The sequence below is a fragment of the Mytilus edulis genome, chromosome 10 (assembly GCF_963676685.1).
Source record: "Mytilus edulis chromosome 10, xbMytEdul2.2, whole genome shotgun sequence".
Taxonomy (NCBI): Eukaryota; Metazoa; Mollusca; class Bivalvia; order Mytilida; family Mytilidae; genus Mytilus; species Mytilus edulis.
In genome coordinates, this window is record NC_092353.1 from 24,367,465 (window position 1) to 24,390,174 (window position 22,710).

The 22,710-nt window shown below is 31.0% G+C and overlaps 2 protein-coding genes across 2 annotated transcripts in view; one reads left to right on the plus strand and one right to left on the minus strand.

Moving 5' to 3' along the window:
* Window positions 1–7,277, plus strand: part of LOC139490703 (interferon-induced helicase C domain-containing protein 1-like) — a 40,621-nt gene extending 33,344 nt beyond the window's left edge. Inside the window, exons 11-15 of the mRNA XM_071277630.1 lie at window positions 1,467–1,666; window positions 1,892–2,036; window positions 3,699–3,914; window positions 5,030–5,197; window positions 6,612–7,277. Of these exons, the coding sequence (XP_071133731.1) occupies window positions 1,467–1,666; window positions 1,892–2,036; window positions 3,699–3,914; window positions 5,030–5,197; window positions 6,612–7,231 (1,349 nt within the window). The 3' untranslated portion in view covers window positions 7,232–7,277. The remainder of the gene's footprint in view (window positions 1–1,466; window positions 1,667–1,891; window positions 2,037–3,698; window positions 3,915–5,029; window positions 5,198–6,611) is intronic.
* A 4,455-nt stretch (window positions 7,278–11,732) lies between these two features.
* LOC139490704 (uncharacterized) lies at window positions 11,733–21,118 on the minus strand. Its single transcript, XM_071277631.1, has 9 exons — window positions 21,049–21,118; window positions 20,040–20,177; window positions 18,881–18,960; window positions 17,588–17,659; window positions 16,799–16,940; window positions 14,954–15,142; window positions 14,314–14,387; window positions 12,524–12,595; window positions 11,733–11,931 (listed from the first exon to the last, which is right to left on the minus strand). Exons 1-9 carry the CDS (start codon window positions 21,086–21,088, stop codon window positions 11,791–11,793), a joined length of 948 nt encoding a protein of 315 aa, XP_071133732.1. The 5' UTR covers window positions 21,089–21,118; the 3' UTR covers window positions 11,733–11,790.
* Between the last annotated feature and the right edge of the window lie 1,592 nt (window positions 21,119–22,710).

Sequence of the window (22,710 nt, forward strand, 5' to 3'; positions counted from 1 at the left end):
CCTGAAATTTTCAGATGAATCGGATAAACCGTTGTTGGGTTGCTGCCCATAAATTGGTAATTTTAAGGAAATTTTGCCGTTTTTGGTTATCTTGAATATTATTATAGATAGAGAAAAACTGTAAACAGCAATAATGTTCAGAAAAGTAAGATCTACAAATAAATCAAAATGGTCAGTTGACCCCTAAAGGAGTAATTGCCTTTTATAGTCAATATTTAACATTTTTTTGTAATTTTTTGTAATCTTTTACAAAACTCTTCTCTGAAACAACAAGGACAAATTTAACCAAACTTGTCCTCAACCAAGATGGCGGACATGTCTAAAAATAGTACATAGGGTAAAATGCAGTTTTTGGCTAATATCTTCTTTGAAACCAAAGCATTTGAGAAAAACTGCTGCCGTTAAAATTTTTATTAGGTCAAGACTCATCTGCCCTGAAATTTTCAGACCAATCGGGCAACCTTTTTTTGGGTTGCTGCCCCTGAATTGGTAATTTTAAGAAAATTTTGCAGCTATGGTTATTATCTTGAATATTGTCATATGTAGAGATAAACTGTATACAGCAATAATGTACAGCAAAGTAAGATCTACGAATAAATCAAAATGGTCAGTTGACCCCTAAAGAAGTAATTGCCCTTTATAGTCAATTTTTAACATTTTTTTGTAATTTTTTGTAATCATTTACAAAAATCTTCTTTGAAACAACAAGGACAAATTTAACCAAACTTGTCCTCAATCATCATTAATGTATCTTAGTTTAAAAAATGTGTCCGATCACCCCGCCCGCGAACCAAGATGGCGAACATGTCTAAAAATAGTACATAGGGTAAAATGCAGTTTTTGGCTAATATCTTCTCTGAAACCAAAGCATTTAGAGCAAATCTGCTGCAAATAAAATTTTTATTATGTCAAGATTTATCTGCCTTGAAATTTTCAGACCAATCGGGCATTCTTTTTTTGGGTTGCTGCCCCTGAATTGGTAATTTAAGAAAAATTTTGAAGCTTTTGGTTATTATCTTGAATATTATCATATGTAGAGATAAACTGTATACAGCAATAATGTACAGCAAAATAAGAGCTACAACTAAGTGAACATGACCCTTTAAGTAGTTATTGCCCTTTATAGTCAATTTTTTTACAATTTTCATAAAGTTTGTAAATTTTTGTAATTTTTTCAAAATATTTTCCTCTGTTACTTCTGGGCCAAGTTCATTATAAGTAAAGATAATTGTAAGCAGCAATATTGTTTAGTAAAGTAAAGTCTACAAACACATCACCAACACCAAAACACAATTCTGTCATAAATCCATCTGTGTCCTTTGTTTACTATGCACATAGACCGAGGTGAGCGACACAGGCTCTTTGAATCCTCTAGTTTGTATATGTTTAAATCCACACAAATCTTTATATTTATTATACCATAAATATATATTTATAACAAATACAAGTATTTACTTAATTTTCAGTAAAACATCATTTTAATATAAAGGACACTGTATGGAAAGATATAAACACCCCACCACCAGATCGTTCGTCAATGAGGTACTCAAGTTGGTTGCACAGAACTAAACAGAAACTAGAAGACACTAATTATTCCTCTATGGAGACTGAAAGCACGGCTTATAAAATAAAACGTTTCCTTCATGCCTGTTTTAGGAATATAGAGGTTAGTACCTTTATTTAGGAAAAGGAATAAAACTTTGTACTGAATTAGAGAAGGTAAGATGGTTCCTTTATAAATTAATTACCTGACCTATAAACCCAGATACGACATTATGAAGTTCAAAGATGATGAAAAAGGAAGGATGATTGGAAGTTTACATGACCATGCAGTGTGCTAGGGATACCGCTAATTTTCACCAATATTAAGGTCTTATTTGTTTACTGACAGGTTTATTTGGAAGCCTATGCTACAAACGAAACTCTCGAATATAAAGATGTGAAGGAAGAATTGCAAAAAGAATGCGAATCGTTTGAGCATGAAAGCCAAACAGATTGTCATGAGCAGGAGAAAGAATTAGTAACAATTATGCAAGGTAAATATATCTTTTGTATATTTTAAACATCAATTAAGTATTAAGACTTCCGAATTTACTGTGTGAGCACATTATTTGAACTCCGCTGGCCCTTTTCTTTTGATAGAATAAGTATATTTTGTTTACCTACTTTTCCCTTTTTCATAGTCTAATTAAATCCATCATAAGCATCTCCCATACAAAATCTTGTTATATTTTAGCAGTGAGAGCTCCCAAGCTCCCTGAAATGGAACATTGCTGTTAAACAAACTGGAATACTCAAGACTGACCGACACGAACCCCTTAAAAACGGGGGTGATCTAATGTGCTCTGGAAAAGTAATCAAATCCTTCTCCAAATTTGGCACACGATGTGTTGCACATTTAAGTACAAAAATGGATTACCTCTGAGTGTATCTAAAAAAATTGTATTTTGACTAAACAGACATACTAAATTACTAAATTTTATCATCGATATAAAGACATCCTTCGTAAATATAGCTCAACTTCTAATACGTTCAGGTATTTCACATCCAATTTTTTATGGAAATATTCTTTATAAAGCACAAAGGTGTCAATATTCACCTCAGAAACTTACAAAACCTTTGAATAGACTTATTAAGAAGGGATATAATTACGATACTGTTGTCAAGTCATTAAAGATTGCATATTTTGGCGTTAATATTGAGTCACTGATAAGGTCTTTGCATCGGAACTAAACACATTTATTCTAAGAACAGTTGTTGGCATGACACGGGTTATGTTCTTCTCATATATGTTATGATGGTATGATACTAAACCCCTAACGGGAAGGATTGTGCCTGATGTTCATATGATGAAATCATAATCTTTCAGTCAGTTTAATTGAAGTCTGGAGCTGGCATGTCAGTTAACTGCTAGTAGTCTGTTGTTATTTATGTATTATTGTCATTTTGTTTATTTTCTTTGGTTACATCTTCTGACATCAGACTGGGACTTCTCTTGAACTGAATTTTAATGTGCGTATTGTTATACGTTTACTTTTCTACATTGGTTAGAGGTATAGGGGGAGGGTTGAGATCTCACAAACATGTTTAACCCCGCCGCATTTTTGCGCCTGTCCCAAGTTAGGAGCCTCAGGCCTTTGTTAGTCTTGTATTATTTTAATTTTAGTTTCTTGTGTACAATTTGGAAATTGGTATGGCGTTCATTATCACTGGACTAGTATATATTTGTTTAGGAGCCAGCTGAAGGACGCCTCCGGGTGCGAGAATTTCTCGCTACATTGATGACCTGTTGGTGACCCTCTGCTGTTGTTTTTTATTTGGTCGGGTTGTTGTCTCTTTGACACATTCCCCATTTCCATTCTCAATTTTATACTAGTAATTAAATTACTACAGGCAAAGTATGGCTTTGTATCGATGCAAAGTTTTTCTGATGTACTAGAAATAGTGTTCAATATACAAGGAGCATAACATACGAAACCATTAATAACAATATACAGTAATCAAAGCAACCCTAACATAACAGTTGTATCAATCTATATGTCTTAAGTGTTTATTTCTGTTGATCTGCTGGAAGTAACACACAATATCTATCCCAAGTTACAAGTATGTAAAAATTGTCAATAAAGAAAGGAATGTATACCATAAATAAAAACTGCAGTAGTATACCGCTTTGCAAATATTGTTTTTACTGTATTTAGAAGTAATAAACGGAATTCCTGAAGATCAAAAATCGAATCCTGATATTAACAAAGTGATAAAAGTGTTGGAACATGAGTACGAAGAACGAGGCAGCAAGTCAAGATTTCTTATTTTTGTGAAACGGAGAATGACAGCAATAAAACTTGCGGACAAACTACCAGATTTTTTACATAGTCACCATTTAACTGGAAGTTATATTTCAGAAGAACAGGGAGGTACACACATTAAAGATTAAGACAGTTTAGAATACGTGTGTGTGGTATCAATCTCAACAGTAATCACAAATCACAAAAAGTCTACACATGCAATTACAACGTAAATCACTTGGTTATAAAATAAACCTGAAAATTGATTGATATATTTTCCTAAATTATTGTATACTTTATAAGCTTTTTAACATTTTTATTTATATATAACCCGTTGCAGAGGCTCATATATAAAAGTCTACACTGAGAATGATTTAAAATTTAATTTGAAGTCTTGCATGATTCTCTCACATCGAAATTTGCAATTGTTCACAACCATTAAGAAACGAGGAAAGCAGATTTGTCAGTTTATATTTGATATTCAACTATTTTTCTTTATCATAAACAACACAAGTTGAATTAAGGAGGTTCACTACTCAGATTCAAATAACAAGCTTTTCATAACACTAGTATATCTTAATAATGAATTATTAAAGGAACCAAAAAGCCAACAAAATACATAGATCAATGTGCTTGTTTTCGAGATTTTAGCAATTTAAATTTTACAGGAAAATGTTCTTTCTTTTTTGTTCATAGCTTTATCATGGACCAGTTTGAGTTCCCAAAAACCATTAAAAAATAAGAAAGATTTGATAAGGTTTTTTACAGCTATCTTATAAACATACATGTAAACGATATATAAAAAGAAAAATGGGGATCAATAGGCAAATATTTTAAGGCATTCAAATGGATTAAAATAAGAGGATTTCGAAAAATCTGACAAAAATTACAAATCATGACAAATCCCTAACTGAATGTGTTTTGGTTGAGAATATAAAGTGAAATGAAAAAGTAGGTAAAGCTACTTTTGCGCGTCAAAACGTTTGGATGGTTGTTTTGTTGTATCAATGCAATCGCACACATTCCATTGATAAATTGACGCGGAAAGACTTGAGTATATGGCGTTACTAACCTGCATGATGCATAACATCATTGCATTATATTCTCGAGTATCAAGTCCGGTCCATGATCTAAAAATATCAAGTTGTCCGATCAATATCAAAATGTACATTTTTTTGTTATACCATCAAAATGATTCAGTATGGATAAGAACATTTTGACATTGTGATTTCTATATATTTCAGGATTGTCAGTTGATGAACAAAACGACATAATTGAGAGATTTCGTATTGGAATGCACAAGTGCATCGTAGCCACTTCTGTTGCATTTGAAGGAATAGATATTCCAGATTGTAACATGACAATTCGTTATAAGTTAGATGCTAACGTTATCACAAGTCTACAAATGAGAGGTAATTACATCAGTTTTATTTATATAAAGTTCATGTAGTATACATGGACAAAATTAAAACAAACTTTCTGGATTAAAATACAACAAAAAATAGATCAAAATATTTATAGATTCAGATAATTAGTAAAATAAGTAACAAGTTAACAGTCCCACTTCAATCGATTTTATCCTTCCATTGGAACTCCAGTTCAATCAATTTTATCCTTCCATTGCGAATATATATCATAAGCGTTTTTTTTTTACAATTATAATATATATCATATGGTACTTAACGTCAAGAAGATAAAAACAGCACATAGTCTTCAAATGCGGATATTCCATGTACCAGAGCACTTCATAGTTTTTCTCTTCTTTCAATTTTATAAGGATCAACGAATTGAATTGTGCCTTAACCTAAACTGTGAGTTTCTGAGGCTCTCGGGAGTTCAGTTGTCTGCGTCAGTACTGTCTTTACCTTTAAGGACTATTTATCAAGCACTTTATCCTGTTGATGAACTATCGAAGACACAATACTGCTAATCAAATAGAGAACTAAAACATGCAATTTTAAGTATATCACAAACAGTGCATGCTTCTGTACATGTAATATTTGAAGTTAGAAAAGAAAACGTATGATAGTTGGACTTTTGATGGAATTTCATGTACACTGTAGACTAAATATTTTTTTAAACAAAACTATTCAAGCTCCACGACAAAACACCTATCATGTATAAACATACTTTTAGTTTATGTGGGCAACCTTGCACAAAGGCGATACTAGCTTAGCTATAGACTACACCACTCTTTTTCATCATTCATTTCCTAAGTTAATATCATAGTTTTAGGCTTTCACTATAGTCAGGAAAAGGGGATTGGACGATTTCTTTTACTTTTATATAGTGATATATTGTAAATACAACTTCTGTGAGAGAGATACCAAGAAATTATTCAAACTTGGTAGGATTGTGTCTCTTTATGTGTATTTTACCATTTTAAACTGTCATATTAATCAGACAATTCTTGCATGAATTATTGGGATGTTGATATTTCTTCTTACTATCACAACACAATGATACTTTGCGAAAGTTAAACCTCTCAGACAATTTACCGAAGCTTACCAACATCGAGTGACTGTATTCCACAGTACACAGTGTGATTGATATTTTTGCAAATGCGGTGCACTTTATTGAATATAATTGCAAATACTTAATCGCATCACTTATGGGATTATTTCCATTCTACAGAAAATACATTCATTTTTTACATTTGACCTTACCGTTGTAATTTCTCGCTGGTATATTTTTAATTTAAACATAACAATATCAATATTCAATATAGCATTTTTTAGTTTTCAGTTTCACATTTATAGAGAATCCCGATGTGTGTGTGCTCATATGGTATTTTGTATAGTTGAAACATGTGTTTTTTTATTGCAGGAAGGATACGAAGGAAAGAAGGGAAAGAGTTGATTATGGGCACTTTTAAGCAATATCACAAGGAAACACTTAATATCGAACGACAATACATAATGAATAAATCTGTAGAAATGATAGTTAACAATAACGACAACCAAGCTCTTGCTAAAGAACTTGACAAACTCCAAACAGATACTCTGAAAAAGGAAGAAATGAAACGAATTACAAGGAATGTAATATCCAAAAAAAATGCACAATTTGATTTGCATTGTCGTAAATGTTTTATGTTTATATGCAAAGGAAATTTTCTACGGACATTACTTGAATGTCATCGTGTTGTTATTGACATTGAATTAATGGATAGGATAAAAAAAAAACCTTTAAAAAAGAAAGCCAGGTTCTTTGATGGTCTTGTAAAGAAATACAAAGTGGAAGGTCCATGTTGCCACGACTGGGGAGTTATTCTAGCCAAAGATGATGTGGACATGTTATGTCTTTCACAAGATGATATCAAAGTTTACAACACAACAGAAAATAAATATGAAAAAAACTTCCGCAAATGGATAGAATTTCCCTTTGAGGTCGATGAAATGACAGAGGAAGAATTTCTGAACTATAAAAAATCGGTAAAATTAATCTAGACTACGGAAAACTTTTCATGGTGTAGTTATTATGATTTTGAACTTACACAAAAATGTGGAAACAAATCAATATTATCGAAACAAATATAAAGCCGTGTTGAAGGCCGTACTTTAACCTATAATGGTTTACTTTTTAAATTGTTATTTGTATGGAGAGTTGTCTCATTGGCACTCACACCACATCTTCCTATATCTATAAACATTTTATTGGTCATGAGTGAGACGGCAGTCATACCTGTATGTAATATGAATATTGTTTCATTTTCAGTTTATCTGACCAAATAAATGAAAACTGGGCAGACAAAACGTGTTGAAGAACTGTTCTAAGATTATTTTTTTTAAATACGTATTCTCTTCAAAATTAAGCTATTCCGGTGGTAAAGTACGTCTGAAATATGAAGGATATTAAAATGTTGGTCTGTCACCTTCATTTCGTGAAACATCAATTGTTAAAGTGAAAGTAAGGTCAGTTGTGTGTACATTTTGACATGATATTTTATTGATACACGAATTGCTGTTACCGGCACGTATAATCCGTCTTGTATATAATACATCATAGATAATTTTTACAATCACCACCACAAATTGTTTGTCAGATACGACATTTCTATGTCTCAACTCACTGACGACAAGTTTTCGTAGTCTTTTTAAATTCCGTTTTAATCTGTAAAAGAGGGACGAAGATACCAGAGGGACAGTCAAACTCAGAAATCGAAAATAAAGTGGCAACGCCATGGCTACAAATGAAAAAGACAAACAGACAAACAATATTACACATGACACAACATAGAAAACTAACAGAAAAACAACACGAACCCCACCAAAAACTAGGGGTTAACAGATCGTGTCCAATTCCCGAATATTCATATTTTAATTTGTTAATTCTTATGATGGAAGAGTCGTATAAAGATTATGTGACTCCCTCGGTTTCTGTTGGCCACCTTGATTTGTCTCCTCTGAATCAATTTACGAGGTTCAAACATTTGTAAACTAGTGTAGCATTGGTATATTAAAAAGACTTATTGCTATGTGATTGTTTATTTTACAATGGCCAGAGATACATGTATATGGGAGGTTTGAGATTTCACAAAACATAATTAACCCCGACGCTTTTTGCGCCTGTCCCTAGGCAGGAAACTCTGACCTTTATTAGTCTTGTATGTTTTGTTTTATTTCATTTCATTGATATCTTTTGGAGTTTAGTAAAACGTCAATTTTTACTGACCATCACACAGTTTTGATTTGAGGACCCATTCGTTGCCTTGGACTGTTTTTATTTTCTTTGGTCGAGTTGTTGTCTCATTGATACATTCCCCATTTCCATTCTCAATTTAACCTGGTACCTTTAATAACTAGTAGCATGCCGTAATGTTCTTTTGTATTGTTAATTTTTGTATTTCTCTGTCCTGAATGTTCTTCAATTTATTTTTATTGTAGTCCTGTCATGTAATGTTGTCATTTTTAACAATGCCATAACAACGGGGGATTTGGCTAGCCACACACACAGGTTCAACCCACTATTTCTTCTTAAAATGTCCTGTACCAAGTCAGGAAAATAGAAATTGTTATCTTATAGTTCGTTTCTGTTTGTGTTGCATTGTTGTTTGGTTTTTTTTATTGCACTTTTGTGTTTCTGTTTTTTTGCTGTTTTCTTCTTATATTTGATGTGTTTCCCTCAGTTTAAGTTTGTAATCCGGATTTGTTTTCTGTCAATCGATGTATCACTTTCGAACAGTAGTATACTACTGTTGCCTTTATTTATTATCACTTTGTATTAAATTTAATTACATTCAAGAACGTAGACAACAGTGCATGTCATATTGAACGAATGTATATTTGTCAATATGTCTGTAATTTCTGATGATATTTGTTTTCACTTATAATATACAATGTATTAAGAATTAGTCACTAAATATTACTGTAGAGAAAACGAACACAAATATAAACTATAAAATTGATACACTTTTCTCTTTGAAGAAATGAAAATGTCCATCGATGGCATAAAATCGTGCATACATTTCCACGATCCATTGAATAAAACTAAGCAACCTACCGAAATAGAGAGCAGTTCTAAATTTTGAGGACGTTGGCAAACAAAAGAGTAAGACCGATGAATCAACACTGCACACTCTGTCTGAATTGAGCATAGCTTTTCGATCTTGCATTCAGAAGCCTATTCAAAATTTACGATTTGCAAAAAGCACAAAATTTTCTGGCTCCCTTTAGCATACTTATCCTCTTTTCAATACAAATTTATTGTCGACCAAGTAGACAAGCCTCACCGATTTGGTTTATATTTGCAAAAATTATCATTTGAAATGTTTAACTGCAATCCAGGAGAAGTACATACGTTTGAAGAAATCACTATACACGAATCCGTTATCGAATAAAACAACATGTAACACATGATAATCTATGAATGAATAGTTAAATTGCAAAAAGATAAAAACAGCATTAAAACAAAAATAATAAATCGAATTAAACGTTAGAATCCTGAAACTGTATTTAAAGATGTGAGAATTAAAGAGATTCGAAAGGTACCAGAGAAACTTTTAAACACATAAGTCGAAAATAAAATGACAATGCCATGGCTATAAACGAAAAAGACAAACAATAAGTATTTTTGCAACGCTATGGTCAATGAAATTTATCTTTGATGAGAAATACATAGTAGTCTTGGAGAAGAAAATAAATCCGATCTATGTTATGTTAGAGCATGAGTTATACTTACTAACATTTTCTTAGTTTCCAAAAAATATAAAACAGAACTGATTATATGTATTGTTATACAGCTATGAACATTTTGTTTGTCTATATCATTGGTGGGGTTCGTGTTGTTTAGTCTATAGTTTTTCTATGTTGCGTTTTGTGTAGCGTTGTTAAACGTTTGGTAGTTGTTCTTTTTTTGCAATGGCGTTTAGTTAATTTTCGAATATTGAGTTTTAAAGTTCCTTTTGAGTATATATAGTCTGTCTTTCTGTTACCCTTTCAGCATTCTTAGTCAGAAGTAACTTTCCGAAATTCTCCGGTTGAAATTTGAATGACGCATTCCAATACCAATAACAAAATGTGAGTTCGACAATAATAAAAAATAACACATATTATTTCCATTTACCAAATTAACGCCATCTCTTTTTCAATAGATTCCGTCAAATTTGAAACAAAGTAGTAGGTTCGATAAGGTCCTTTAATGGCCTCCTTTTTAAGTCTAAATATTAAATTGGAATTAAATGACCAATATAACAACGAATAATAGGTAATACGTTGACTAGATAGGAAATAAGTCTTTTTGTTGTAAATTTACGTTCCAGCGTTTGTTCATGACGTCGCAAATAGTTCTTATTTTGATTTTCCACTAAAAAACAATGAAAATGGGCAAACTGTAGAATAAAACTATGACAAAAAATGTTTTCTAGAACTTTCTCTTATGTCTTTAAGTCAACATAAACATTTAGTAATGAACTTTATAATTGGGGCCAAATATGACCCTTACCGAATTTACTCCTTTCCACTAGTTCATTAATCATTCAAATATAAAATAGGGTTGAGAAGTTTGTCGTGAAGGGGACTTGTAAATATTTTCCATATGAATTGTTGCCTTCAATTTTCACCATAAACTATTCAATTTGTGTGTCACGGTACTTTTCTACCCCAAATTCATGTATATGGTTTTGATGTTAAATTTGTTATTCTCATCGGATTTTGTCTAATGCTTAGTCCGTTTCTGTGTGTGTTACATTTTAATTGTTATGTCGTTGTTCTCCTCTTATATTTAATGCGTTTTCTTCAGTTTTGGTTTGTTACCCAGATTTTGTTTTTTTGATTTACGAGTTTGAACAGCGGTAAACTACTGTCGCCTTTATTTAACAGACCCTATTCATTTTTTATCAAAAGTTAATTCGATAACAAAACAAATAGGATATCTGTTAGTTTTCATAGTTATATCTAACAGCGATACATATTAATAATGTTGGGCGTGATTTATGTGAGTTTAACTTTCATGTACAATATACAATGTATTTAAGGCAGTTTGAATATAATTATGAGATGCATTAACATAATCGTGGAAGTGACATTATCCTCTTACTATCCATATTAGATGACAAGCACGTGTTAAATTTTTAACCAAGTTTCTGCTTTGGGACAATTTTGTTAGGCATCATAACCTTCTATTTATCAATTAAAAAATACCGATACAAAACCAATTGTGGATACATAAACATACACTTTAGGCCATGCAAATTCCATATACATACACTTTAAATACGGATTTATTGTGTTATAAAAATTTGCTGTTACAAAATGATAGAAATTACTATAAATTAAGGAATGCAAAGCTCTGATTCCTTTCACGGATTTGGCTATACTTTTTGGACCTTTTGGATTATAGCTTTTCATCTTTTATATAAGCTTTGGATTTCAAATATTTTGGCCACGAGCATCACTGAAGAGACATGTATTGTCGAAATGCGCATCTGGTGCAAGAAAATTGGTACCGTTAATTTTATTAAGCAAAGCAGATAATATTATTCAGATTTAAATAATTTTTTTTTTCTAAATCATCCAACTGCCGGGGTTTTCAATACAAGTCCTTTAGCATTACATAAATTACTTTTACAGCATTTCCCGCTTCCGCCGAATGACACTTGTGTCTTTGTTATGTCACTATCGGGTATTCCACCAAAATAGACATGACAGATCTGAAAGCAAATATGCAAGATACAAAAAATACAGATTTGTTTGTGACAAACCATTTTACTAAAACAAATACTAAAAATTAAAACTTAGTTCAATATCGCGAAACGCTTTTATGAGGTTGAAAAATAGGACATTAAGTTAATTATATCATAAGTACAGCTGCTGAATTTTCAAATTAGACTACATACCAGCAATGGAAATAAAATATGACTTTAACAACCAATAGAACAAAGAGAACAACTGCAATATGTCTGACAGTACATACATTTTAGACAAACTTTCCCAATAATTTAGACCCAGCAGCAAAAAATATTTGATAGATATTTATATGCATAAAAATCGAAAAAAAGGGGTAAGTAGAACCTAAATTCTAGCATCATTTTTTAAACGTTTTCATCCTTCACAGGACTTTCAAGATATTTTTATGTTTTTATGACTATACGATTCTCTACCCGATATGATTTATATATATATATATATATATATATAACGTATATTGTAATGTATCTTTCGGATTCCCTGTAAATTAAAGGTGTATGTACATGATGTATGTTGCAGGAATATTTGATTTATATAAGATAAATATTAACTTACTACATCATTCATACAGCCCAAGTCATATGATATCGTAAAAGCAGCATTTAGACTCGCTTTAGAAAAACAGGACTGAAATGTAGTAATTATAGTTTAAAGTATGCATGAGTTATCAAATGTAAGTAGAAAATGAAAGTAATATTTAACAATGATTATATCAAAATCAGTTCAATGTTTAATACCAGATACACTTTTGTTCATAGATAGTTTTGTAAAGTTCGGAACTCGAACTCACAACCTCAGTGTTGACAGGCTAGATATACAGTAGTTCGACTACTTAGAAAATTCAGCCACATAGGCCCCGAACAAAATCTGCTTGCAATGACTTGATTCACTAGTTCGATACAGAGCGCAAAACTAATTACAAAGAGACAACCCCCAAAAATACCTATCAAACAGTATTCGCAGTTACAGAATTAAAGTTCAAAGCAATATAATTTTGGATGAAAAGCTGGTCTAACAAATGCTTATCCCCAATTGGAAAAATTACTATAATTAAAAGTCTTATAATTTCAAAGCTCAATCACCTATTTCTAACTTACCAAATCTTAATAATGGATTACTAAATCAATTCATAAAAAAATTATTTGATTTTATTTGGGATGGTAAACCAGACAAAATTAAAAGAGAAACAATTGCTCAAATATATGAACTGGGTGGACTTAACATGTTAAATCTAAAACAATACATCAAAGGATTAAAACTAACTTGGATAAGAAGAATAATCAAACAAACTAATAATTATTGTAAGTTACTAACTTGTGCTGAAAAAATTGAATTAAATGAATTATTCTTGGTAGGTCCAAGAACACAAGTAAGAAATCCTTTTTGGCAGGAGGTTTTTAATGCTTGGACTGAACTACAAACCAAAGTAGTTATTAAGAACGAATATGATTTTATCACATCTAATCTTTGGAATTAACACATTACAAAAAAAAAATTAATAATTTTGGATATTGTAGAATATATTCCTAGAGCTTTGACCATATGATAAATATATATGTAGTTCTTTGTCAATAAACACATTACAAAAAAAAAAAAAAAAATTTGGATATTGTAGTATATATTCCTAGAGCTTTGACCATATAATAAATATTTCTGGAACTTCAATTGTCTAATAACCATGATAACTATTCCTGGAACTTTTATTATAAAACAAATATTCTTTGAATCTTTTTATAATATAACAAATATTCCTAGAAATTTTATTACAAAACAAATATTCTTGTAACTTTTTATAATATAACAAATTTTCCTGGAACTTTTATCATATAACATATATTTCTGGAACTTTTATTATAATACACGTATATAAAACATTGTCTATACCATTTATTCCAGAGAGCTTTTAGGATTTAACAAAAGTTTAAATGGGAACTTTCCTTATGTAATATTTTATCTATTGTGAAGGAAATTTTCTTATATCATTGGATAAAATATTACATAAGGTATGTTCTCTATGGAACTTTTGGTATATGTTGAGAGTTCTTTGGAACACATATTATAGGGGGAACTTATATTCTGTCACATGCCAACGTATATGACAATTTGGTTAATTTTGCACTCTCTTATATAACATGTATAAGTGTGAAGTGTCTAATCATTCACAGTATATTTACTTTTTATATGATAAACCTATTTCAAATGGTTTTTCTTGCTTGTTTAGGCTTTTTATGACATGTATATCTGCTGATTATTTAAATAATAAATTCCTGATTTTTTAGTTCTTCTACTATTATCTAATTAACCTTTTTATAAATATATTTCGTTCACTACCACAAAATACTTACCTCTGATTTCGCACAAAGAGTTATATTGTTACACAGGGCTGGATCAGCAATGTGTTTACAGGTTTTGCAGCGAACTTCAAATAAATGAACGACAAATGAGGAGTTGTCAGAAAATGTATTCTTTATATTTACAAAGTCAACATCATCCCAATCGAAGGTATGCAATATACTATTGAGTGCAAAGAGTTGTGTACAAATCCTTTATATTATAGTATATATTCCATTCATTATTCAATTTTTCAAATATTAACAACTCAAACAATCTAACTGTTCTATTGATAGCTATTTGTTTACTGACTACGTGTTTTTCATGTATTTGTAAAAAAAGCAGTTGGAAAATAAAGAGACAATGGTTAGCGTTATGTAAATTTAAATCACAAAAATATATTCGAATTTCCTACCTTGATTGTGCAGTTAACATAGTTCTTGTAATGTAATTTTTCTGACTTGAATTAATTGTGCATTTTAAATAGATAAAACAAAATCTGACATGATGCATATATATATTTATCTCTTCTGTTTTATTCCTTTTAATCCGTAAGTGTATACACAGACAGCTACTTCAAAGTCACAACACACATGTTACGTTTCTCATAAATAGATGAATATCAGTCGGTCATCTTTTGTCCGTAGAACTCACCACATGTTCCACAAGTTTCGGGACAAAGCTCTCTTCCGATGCAATCTTTCTGGCAAATTGCAGGATCAGCATTATACAGTCTTGAACAAGCCACTGAATTTACATCGAAATCAGAGCAATAGCCTTCTAACAGATTATCGGCTTTTCGAACAACAATCTTGTCGTTGATTTGATCATCTACAGAACGATCTAGAATAATAAATTTTGACATTGTTACTTTCATTTTCAGTAAGATTTAATGTTACTGTGTCTGCACTGAAGGTACATAATTGCAATTATTGCTTTTTCTAAATAATGCAGTTGATGAATAATGTATTTTTTTTATATATTAATAAACTCATCATAGATACCAGGATTGAAACCACCAACATACTTAGGAAGTGGACTGTTGTTATCAAATAATTCGTTTCTATGTATGATTGCATTTGTTTTTGTTGCACTTCTGTATTTCTGTAATTCCTTTGTTTTCATCTTATTGTTGACGTGTTTCTCTCAGTTTTACTTGTTACCCGGCTTTGTTTTCTCTCAATCAATTTATAACTTCCGAACAGCGATATACTACTGTTTGATTTTTTGATTATGATATAGTGCCTCTTTTGAAGATATCTCTGTCTATGATATCTATTATCTATGAGCGTGTTAACCTAAGACTTACCTTTGTAGTCGCAGTTTATCGGAGTAATTGACTGTAACTTATATTATCAGATTATTACATGGAATTGTTCATATCGCATGTATTATCAGCCCTAGGTTCAAAATCAGCTCAAGAGCCGCATGGCTCGAGGGCTGATATTGACCGAGGGCTGATAATACATGCGATATGAAAAATGACATGTTATGATCTTTTTATCATATGCTTCAACAGTAGAGAAAAATAACAGATTCATATATTGATCCTTTTACGTGGTTCCCGAAAAGAAGTTCAAAGAGTGAAAAGTTCACGGACGTCGGACCCCAAATTTGATGCATTTGAAATAAAATCTTTCTATCATATGCCTCAACAGAGAAAAACACATTTTAATATGGACGAATCGACAAAAAAATAATTCAACAATATAAACTTAATGAACATTGTTTGAAAAAGTCAATTTTTTTTTAAGGAAACTTTCTAAATTATGTTTGAAACTTTAAAAAAATGCATTTATTTGATAATTTTTTTATTTTTATTTTTTTTTATTATTGTACACAATATACTTTCCAGTATCCAAATAATTGTTTAGTACACTACTTCGTAATGTTTTTCACTGAAAACGTAGCATTGATGTGTATTTTCCGGAATTTGCCGAGTATCACCGGAATGCCATGCAATAACGTTACGGAAAGGCATGTGATAACAATCGAAGCATGTGATAAACTTTTCATATCAGCCCGCTAAGCACCAATTCGAAAAATATGGAATATACGTTAATTTAATGCTACTATCATACGGTAAAAATCATATGTTATTTAGTCTAAGTATATGATAAATTATTTGATCAATGCCATAGTTTAATTTACCTAATAGTAAATATTTATAAAAATTTTAATAGTTAATAGTGGCTACCTGCTTAAATTTAAATATAGTTGTGAATAATTTACTTTTCTGATAATGTGTACTGAAGACAAAAATAAGCTTTGCATAATGTAATGCAATTATTATTGACCATTGTTATATTATAGTTCGTTCCTGTGTGTGATACATTTTAGTGTTGTGTTTCTGTTGTGTCGTAGTTCTTCTCTTATATTTTTCTGTTTTAGTTGGTAACCTACATTTGTTTTTTTCTCAATCGATTTATGAATTTCGAACAGCGAACAGCAGTATACTACTGTTGCCTTATTTATACATAAACAAAACAAAATACTCACCCACTACATCAGAAACTGGTTTATTAGCATCTGGGTCTTTATTGCACTGGTCTGTACCACAACACACACCATTAAATACTGTAACTGTATGACCATGATTCAGTGAGATACTACTGTTGTCACTGAACAACGTGTTGCAAATCTGTAATTCAAAAATGATTTACATAGTTTTATGATAAATATTAAAACTAAGATATTTACTTGAATGAAATAACAAACTGTCTACCGCGAATTCTGTTTTTTTTTCTTTTCTGTTTTGTCCTTCGATTGTAAAATTATAAAAAGACCCGAGCCTAATTGATTTTTTTCAAATGAAGTGAAATAGGATATACAATCTAGGAACAAGCAACCAAATTTCACAAAACTAAAAAAGATATTAATATTTCTGGTCTTCATCATTAGAGTCTATATCCAATTTCCACATCGACCTGAATCTAGCAAAAACAAAAAAGTATGATTCAGAAACAATATCAGTACAAGGACACCATGTTTTTTTTTTATTATTAATGGTGTTTTCTTGAGTTAAATTGGGTTAACAATCGGCCTCATATTCAATACCCCACACTAACAACACTTTAACAGATTAAGGTTAATGTTAACACATCGTTCATAACAATATGAAAAAACACACTACAAGGTCGTCTATGAAGACTCGACTTTTAAAGACTTTTCTGTATAATTAACATGCAAAGCTTTTAAATACTAAGAATGGAACATTGTTTTCAAACGTAACTCTTAATAACTAACATCACTCCCGAATACATTACTGAATGTTAGTATCTGTCTTACCTCTTTACTTGCACAGCCAGAAGAAAACAGATATTGCTGATCAATTGATAACCTTTTGGTGGCAATGCAAAGCTAAAAATACAATAAGTGCAAACATCAGTTATACGTGTTTTGTGTAAGGATCTGAATATTCGTCAGTTAGGTGTCACAGGAGCAATACAAAGTCATAATGGTATTTTCACCAAAATGAATATAACATTTTTTTCACCAAAAGTTAATACAATTTAAGTTTCTGTCCTTTAAGAAGTGTGGGTATGTTTGTTTGCTCGTTTGAAATATATTTTTATTACGTAAATAAGGAGATCCGTGAATCGTATTGGAACTTCACATCATCAAAGACCAAAGAACAAGGTTTGTCATTTCAATTGATTGGTTTTTATGATATTAAAACAACAGGGCGAAATAAATCACATATGCAATATATATAAACTCTATGTTGGAACTGCTTATAACAGGTAAACACCAAGGTATTAGTCATATACGTTGTGTACAGAAAGAGCACAAAACTGATCAATTAAAGGGAAAATGTTCGTGGTCATCATTAAGACTGATGTTCACATCATAATCAGTAACACCGATTTTTGATCATAATATAATTAAGAGTTACATATCTATCCGTAACAAACGACCCCAACTTAAGCAGTAAATTGCCTTGGTTCAATATGGTTTTTCATGCACCAAGGATTTCCTGACAGATATGTTAGCATTGAATATCGGATCCAACTATTCAATGAAAGGATAGCATATATATATATTTGATTGTGAAGTTTAAGTGTATTAATATGGGTATTTCTTTTTGAAAGACCATGCATGAGGTCTTCCTCATAAAAATTCAAAAAGTATATAATTATATAAAACTCATCCGCAAAATGTTACAAATATGTTTTTAATTTAAAATAGAATATCAGTCATCTTGGTGATTTCCGTTGACGATAACAAAATGTTTTGTTTTCGTTTCATAGTATAAATTTTGCTTCCTAACTCTTGTTGTTTTCATAATAATTTCACTAATATTTCTTATCAGGTATATTTATATATTTAGGCGACATACTTCATTAGAATACAGCCCAAAAAACGGTGTCATAGGGTTCACCATTAATGTTGTCAATAGTAATAATATATTATCTTATATATAAACCCAATGAAATCAACTGAATGACTTATCAATTCAAGTTTATTCTTCTATATCAGAGTGACTGTTGTTCAGGGACATATCGTCTACAAGTCAAACGGTTCACCAGCAGTCGTGGGCACAACATCCAACATAAGATAAAAAAAAACAAACACCCATACCTCTGATTGTAGTTTACATTCAACTGTTGCATAGCACTCCTTTTGGTGCAACACACTGTCACAAAAGAAACAATCTAATGCTGAAATTATATAAAACCGATTGAAAAGTTTTCTTACACATTAAAACTAAGAACAGTATAATTCAGTCGCAAGACCATATAATTGTTCCAAAACTCAATGTATACTATTATATATATATATCTCTTTAAAATCATCAATATTAAAAGTATGCTATAATATATTTTTAATTTTGCGTTAAATCAGGGAGTTCCTATACCAGTTGGTTTCTTTTGACAGTAAGGGACGACATCAAAAGTTCAATGTAGGATTAACAAAAAAACTTAATTCAAATAGTTTGGGGGTTGGGGTCAAAATTGCTGCAAGTTCTGTTTAATTGGCATCGATTCTACATGTATCCTTATTAGTCAATCGTTTTTTACCCAATTCAGTTAAGGAGGGGGAAAGGGAGTCAGTGAAAAACTATGTGAATTATGTTTTTTTTTTATCCTACATTGAACTTTTGTTGTCGTCCCTAAAATTGTCATTTATTAAAGAAAATCTTCCTGGTTTTTTAATAGGCAGTTTTTCTTTTTATTGAAATTGTATGCATTTTCAGTGTTCCATAAACAAATGAAAGTTTAACATTTATGAGCAGCAAACCAAAGTTAGATCTAATCTGTATATTCTACATTCTACTTTTACTCGGACAATCAAGCCAATACAAATGTAGTGATTTCGATATAGTGACTGAAAAATTAACGCATGAATTTTAGAGAACAAAAAAATGAGTAACCTCACAAGTGTCAATTTGAAATAACACTTTATCGCCTTACATTTTAGAGAAAGTATCCAGAAATGAATTTGTAAACAGTAAACCAACTTGAATTGTGATTACTATGAAGAGGAGGAAAGATTCAGATAACATTATAAAATCAATACAGAAGTTACTTAAAACAAATCTGTAATTTTGATTAGTGTCAATATTGAAAAGCAATTCTATAATAGCATCTTTTGATATAAACCTTTTCTAAATATTTCATACAAACAGATCATTGCAAGGTAAAATAAAACCCATGCGTAAAATGTTTCAGAAATTCGCAATTGTTTTCTATCGTGCATCACAGTCAGGAATACAATTTTGCAAATCAAACATACTTACAGCAGGCACGACACGTTTCTTTACAGATTTGTGCCAGACAGGGATTTTGGCACATGTTGGTGTCAGCAGCAAGTAACATGCCACAGGCTGTTTTGTCAACATCATTACAATGTCCATGTACTTCGGGTGGAAGTAAAGCTAAATATAAAGAAACAGACACACGCAATTGTTATACTGGTTTTATGAATAATAACGTTAACATTACTAACTATACTTCTCTTGGGACGCATTTTGACAATACATGATTCATTAGTGTTCAGTTTTAATTTGTTTGTCCAAAAGTAGCAAAAGGATTGAGCACAAGTTATAGCAATGAGGACAAAATAGAAACCGAATCTTATAACAACATTGAAGAGATGGTGAAGCTCAAAAGAACAAAACGAAAAGCTTACTTGGAAAGAAGGAAACGTTGATCGTTTCTGACGAATGTAAATCCAGAAAAGCGCTTCAGACACATGACTGTATCACGTGGTTTGTCTATTTAATTTTACAATTGCTGTACGAGAGTAAAGTCACAAACGACTATTTAACTCAAAAGAAACAAATACGATATTATGCAAAACTAACAGCATCAATAGTGTTTACATATACGAAGTATCTTTTTCCGAAATACCACTTAATAACATAATTTTTTTTGAAAATAACTTTGTCTCATTGACAGATACTTTTAATTGTATGTCAACTTAATTTGACCCGTCATTGATGATTAAGATGCATGTTATAAACCTGTTCAGTATAAAGAAAAAAGTAAAATCACAAAAATATCGAACCCCGAGGAAAATTCATTCGGAAAGAATAATTTTCTAGAATCTTAACTTTCCATCTGACGAACAAGTTTCTTGAACAAACACAATTTAGGATTATGATGTGTCGTTATCCTTCTTGTAAACAACAAAACTATTATATCTATACAAACTACACATCAACATAACAAATGCACTATAAAACACCTGGTAAATAGTAAATATTGTATATTGAGTATGTCAATTGGGTTAAACTAAATTCCTACCTGTCCCTATTGCAAGAAACAATGCCAAGGTTTTTCTCATGATGGTCTTCGAGATTTATTATAATCTAAGATAGCACTACATATGAATTCATAATCATTCTGATATCAGTTAAATATATATTTAAATAGACATTTGACTGATAGTTGTCTTATATCAAAAAAAGATGATTTTGATTATCAACTGTCCTTGAAATCAGATAAAAGAAAAATATATTTAATACCAAAACCTTAAACCTTTAGTCTTAGTTGCATGATTTTTTATTAGTTGTTAGTGGCTTTTAACTAGCTTTCAGATAACTGCGAGTACTCTCAGATCTATTCATTGTGTCTTTTTGTGTCGGGATGTATAAGTACCGGGTCACGTCCACTTGTATTTTGGTGATTCTGATGAGTTAATCCTTTTTCAACTGATTTTTATAGTTCGTCCTTATGTTGTACAGTTATACCACTGTCCCAGGTTAGGGAGAGGGTTGGGATCCCGCTAACATGTTTAACCCCGCCACATTATTTATGTATGTGCCTGTCCCAAGTCAGGAGCCTGTAATTCAGTGGTTGTCGTTTGTTTATGTGTAACATATTTGTTTTTCGTTCATTTGTTTTTTTACATAAATAAGGCCGTTAGTTTTCTCGTTTGAATTGTTTTACATTGTCTTATCAGGGCCTTTTATAGCTGACTATGCGGTATGGGCTTTGCTTATTGTTGAAGGCCGTACGGTGACCTATAGTTGTTAACGTCTATGTCATTTTTGGTCTTTTGTGGATAGTTGTCTCATTGGCAATCATACCACATCTTCTTTTTTATACTTAAAAAGTAATTAGAAATGCTTCACCTCCTAGAAATTAAATAGTGAATAAAAATCGAAATATTCAGTTAAAAAAATATTTGAAAATTTTCAATTGTAAAAGTACAAAATAAAAAAAAACTAATCCAATTTCAATAAATACTGGTTTTACACCTGTCTTTACGTTCAGATTAAAACAGAAAAGACATAACCATAGCAAACATTTATAAATTAATTTTTCATGCATATTTTTGTATAAAACGTCACGTAGCTTTTTAAAATAAAAAATGTAATATCCTAGCAATGATAAATAATTATGTCTACTTATTCGAAGTGCATGCAATTTGTTGACACGATATCAACATAATTTAACCCTTTCGGTGCCATAGCGAAATCTTAGAAATATACGTTCAGTGCCAAGGCTTGTTTTTCCATCCAGACTGGTTGTGCATTATGACGTTACTGTACCCTAACGTCATAGTGTAGGCTTACTGCAAGAAAGTGTTAGGTAAAAACCGCGGGTAAAATGAAAATTTACTGGAAAATTGATTTTTTTTTATATAAATAAGCATAATTTGTATTGTATTTTATACATGTTATATGCATAAATACATTATTTCTTCTTATTTAAAACTTGTGTATATGGATTTGTTTAGCCTAAGTAGCTGTTGTTTTTTTTTCTAATAAAAGACGCATACCTGATCATACATAGACTTGGTTTTTTTGAGTTTGACCTAAGACAATTATATTTAAACCTTTATAATGAATTGTATTGTCTTCCCGTATCAAAAAAAAAAAAAAAAACATATGAATTGACCGACAGCTTTTCCATACATTGCTGAAATGCAATTACTGATTTTTTTAATCACAATTGAAAAGG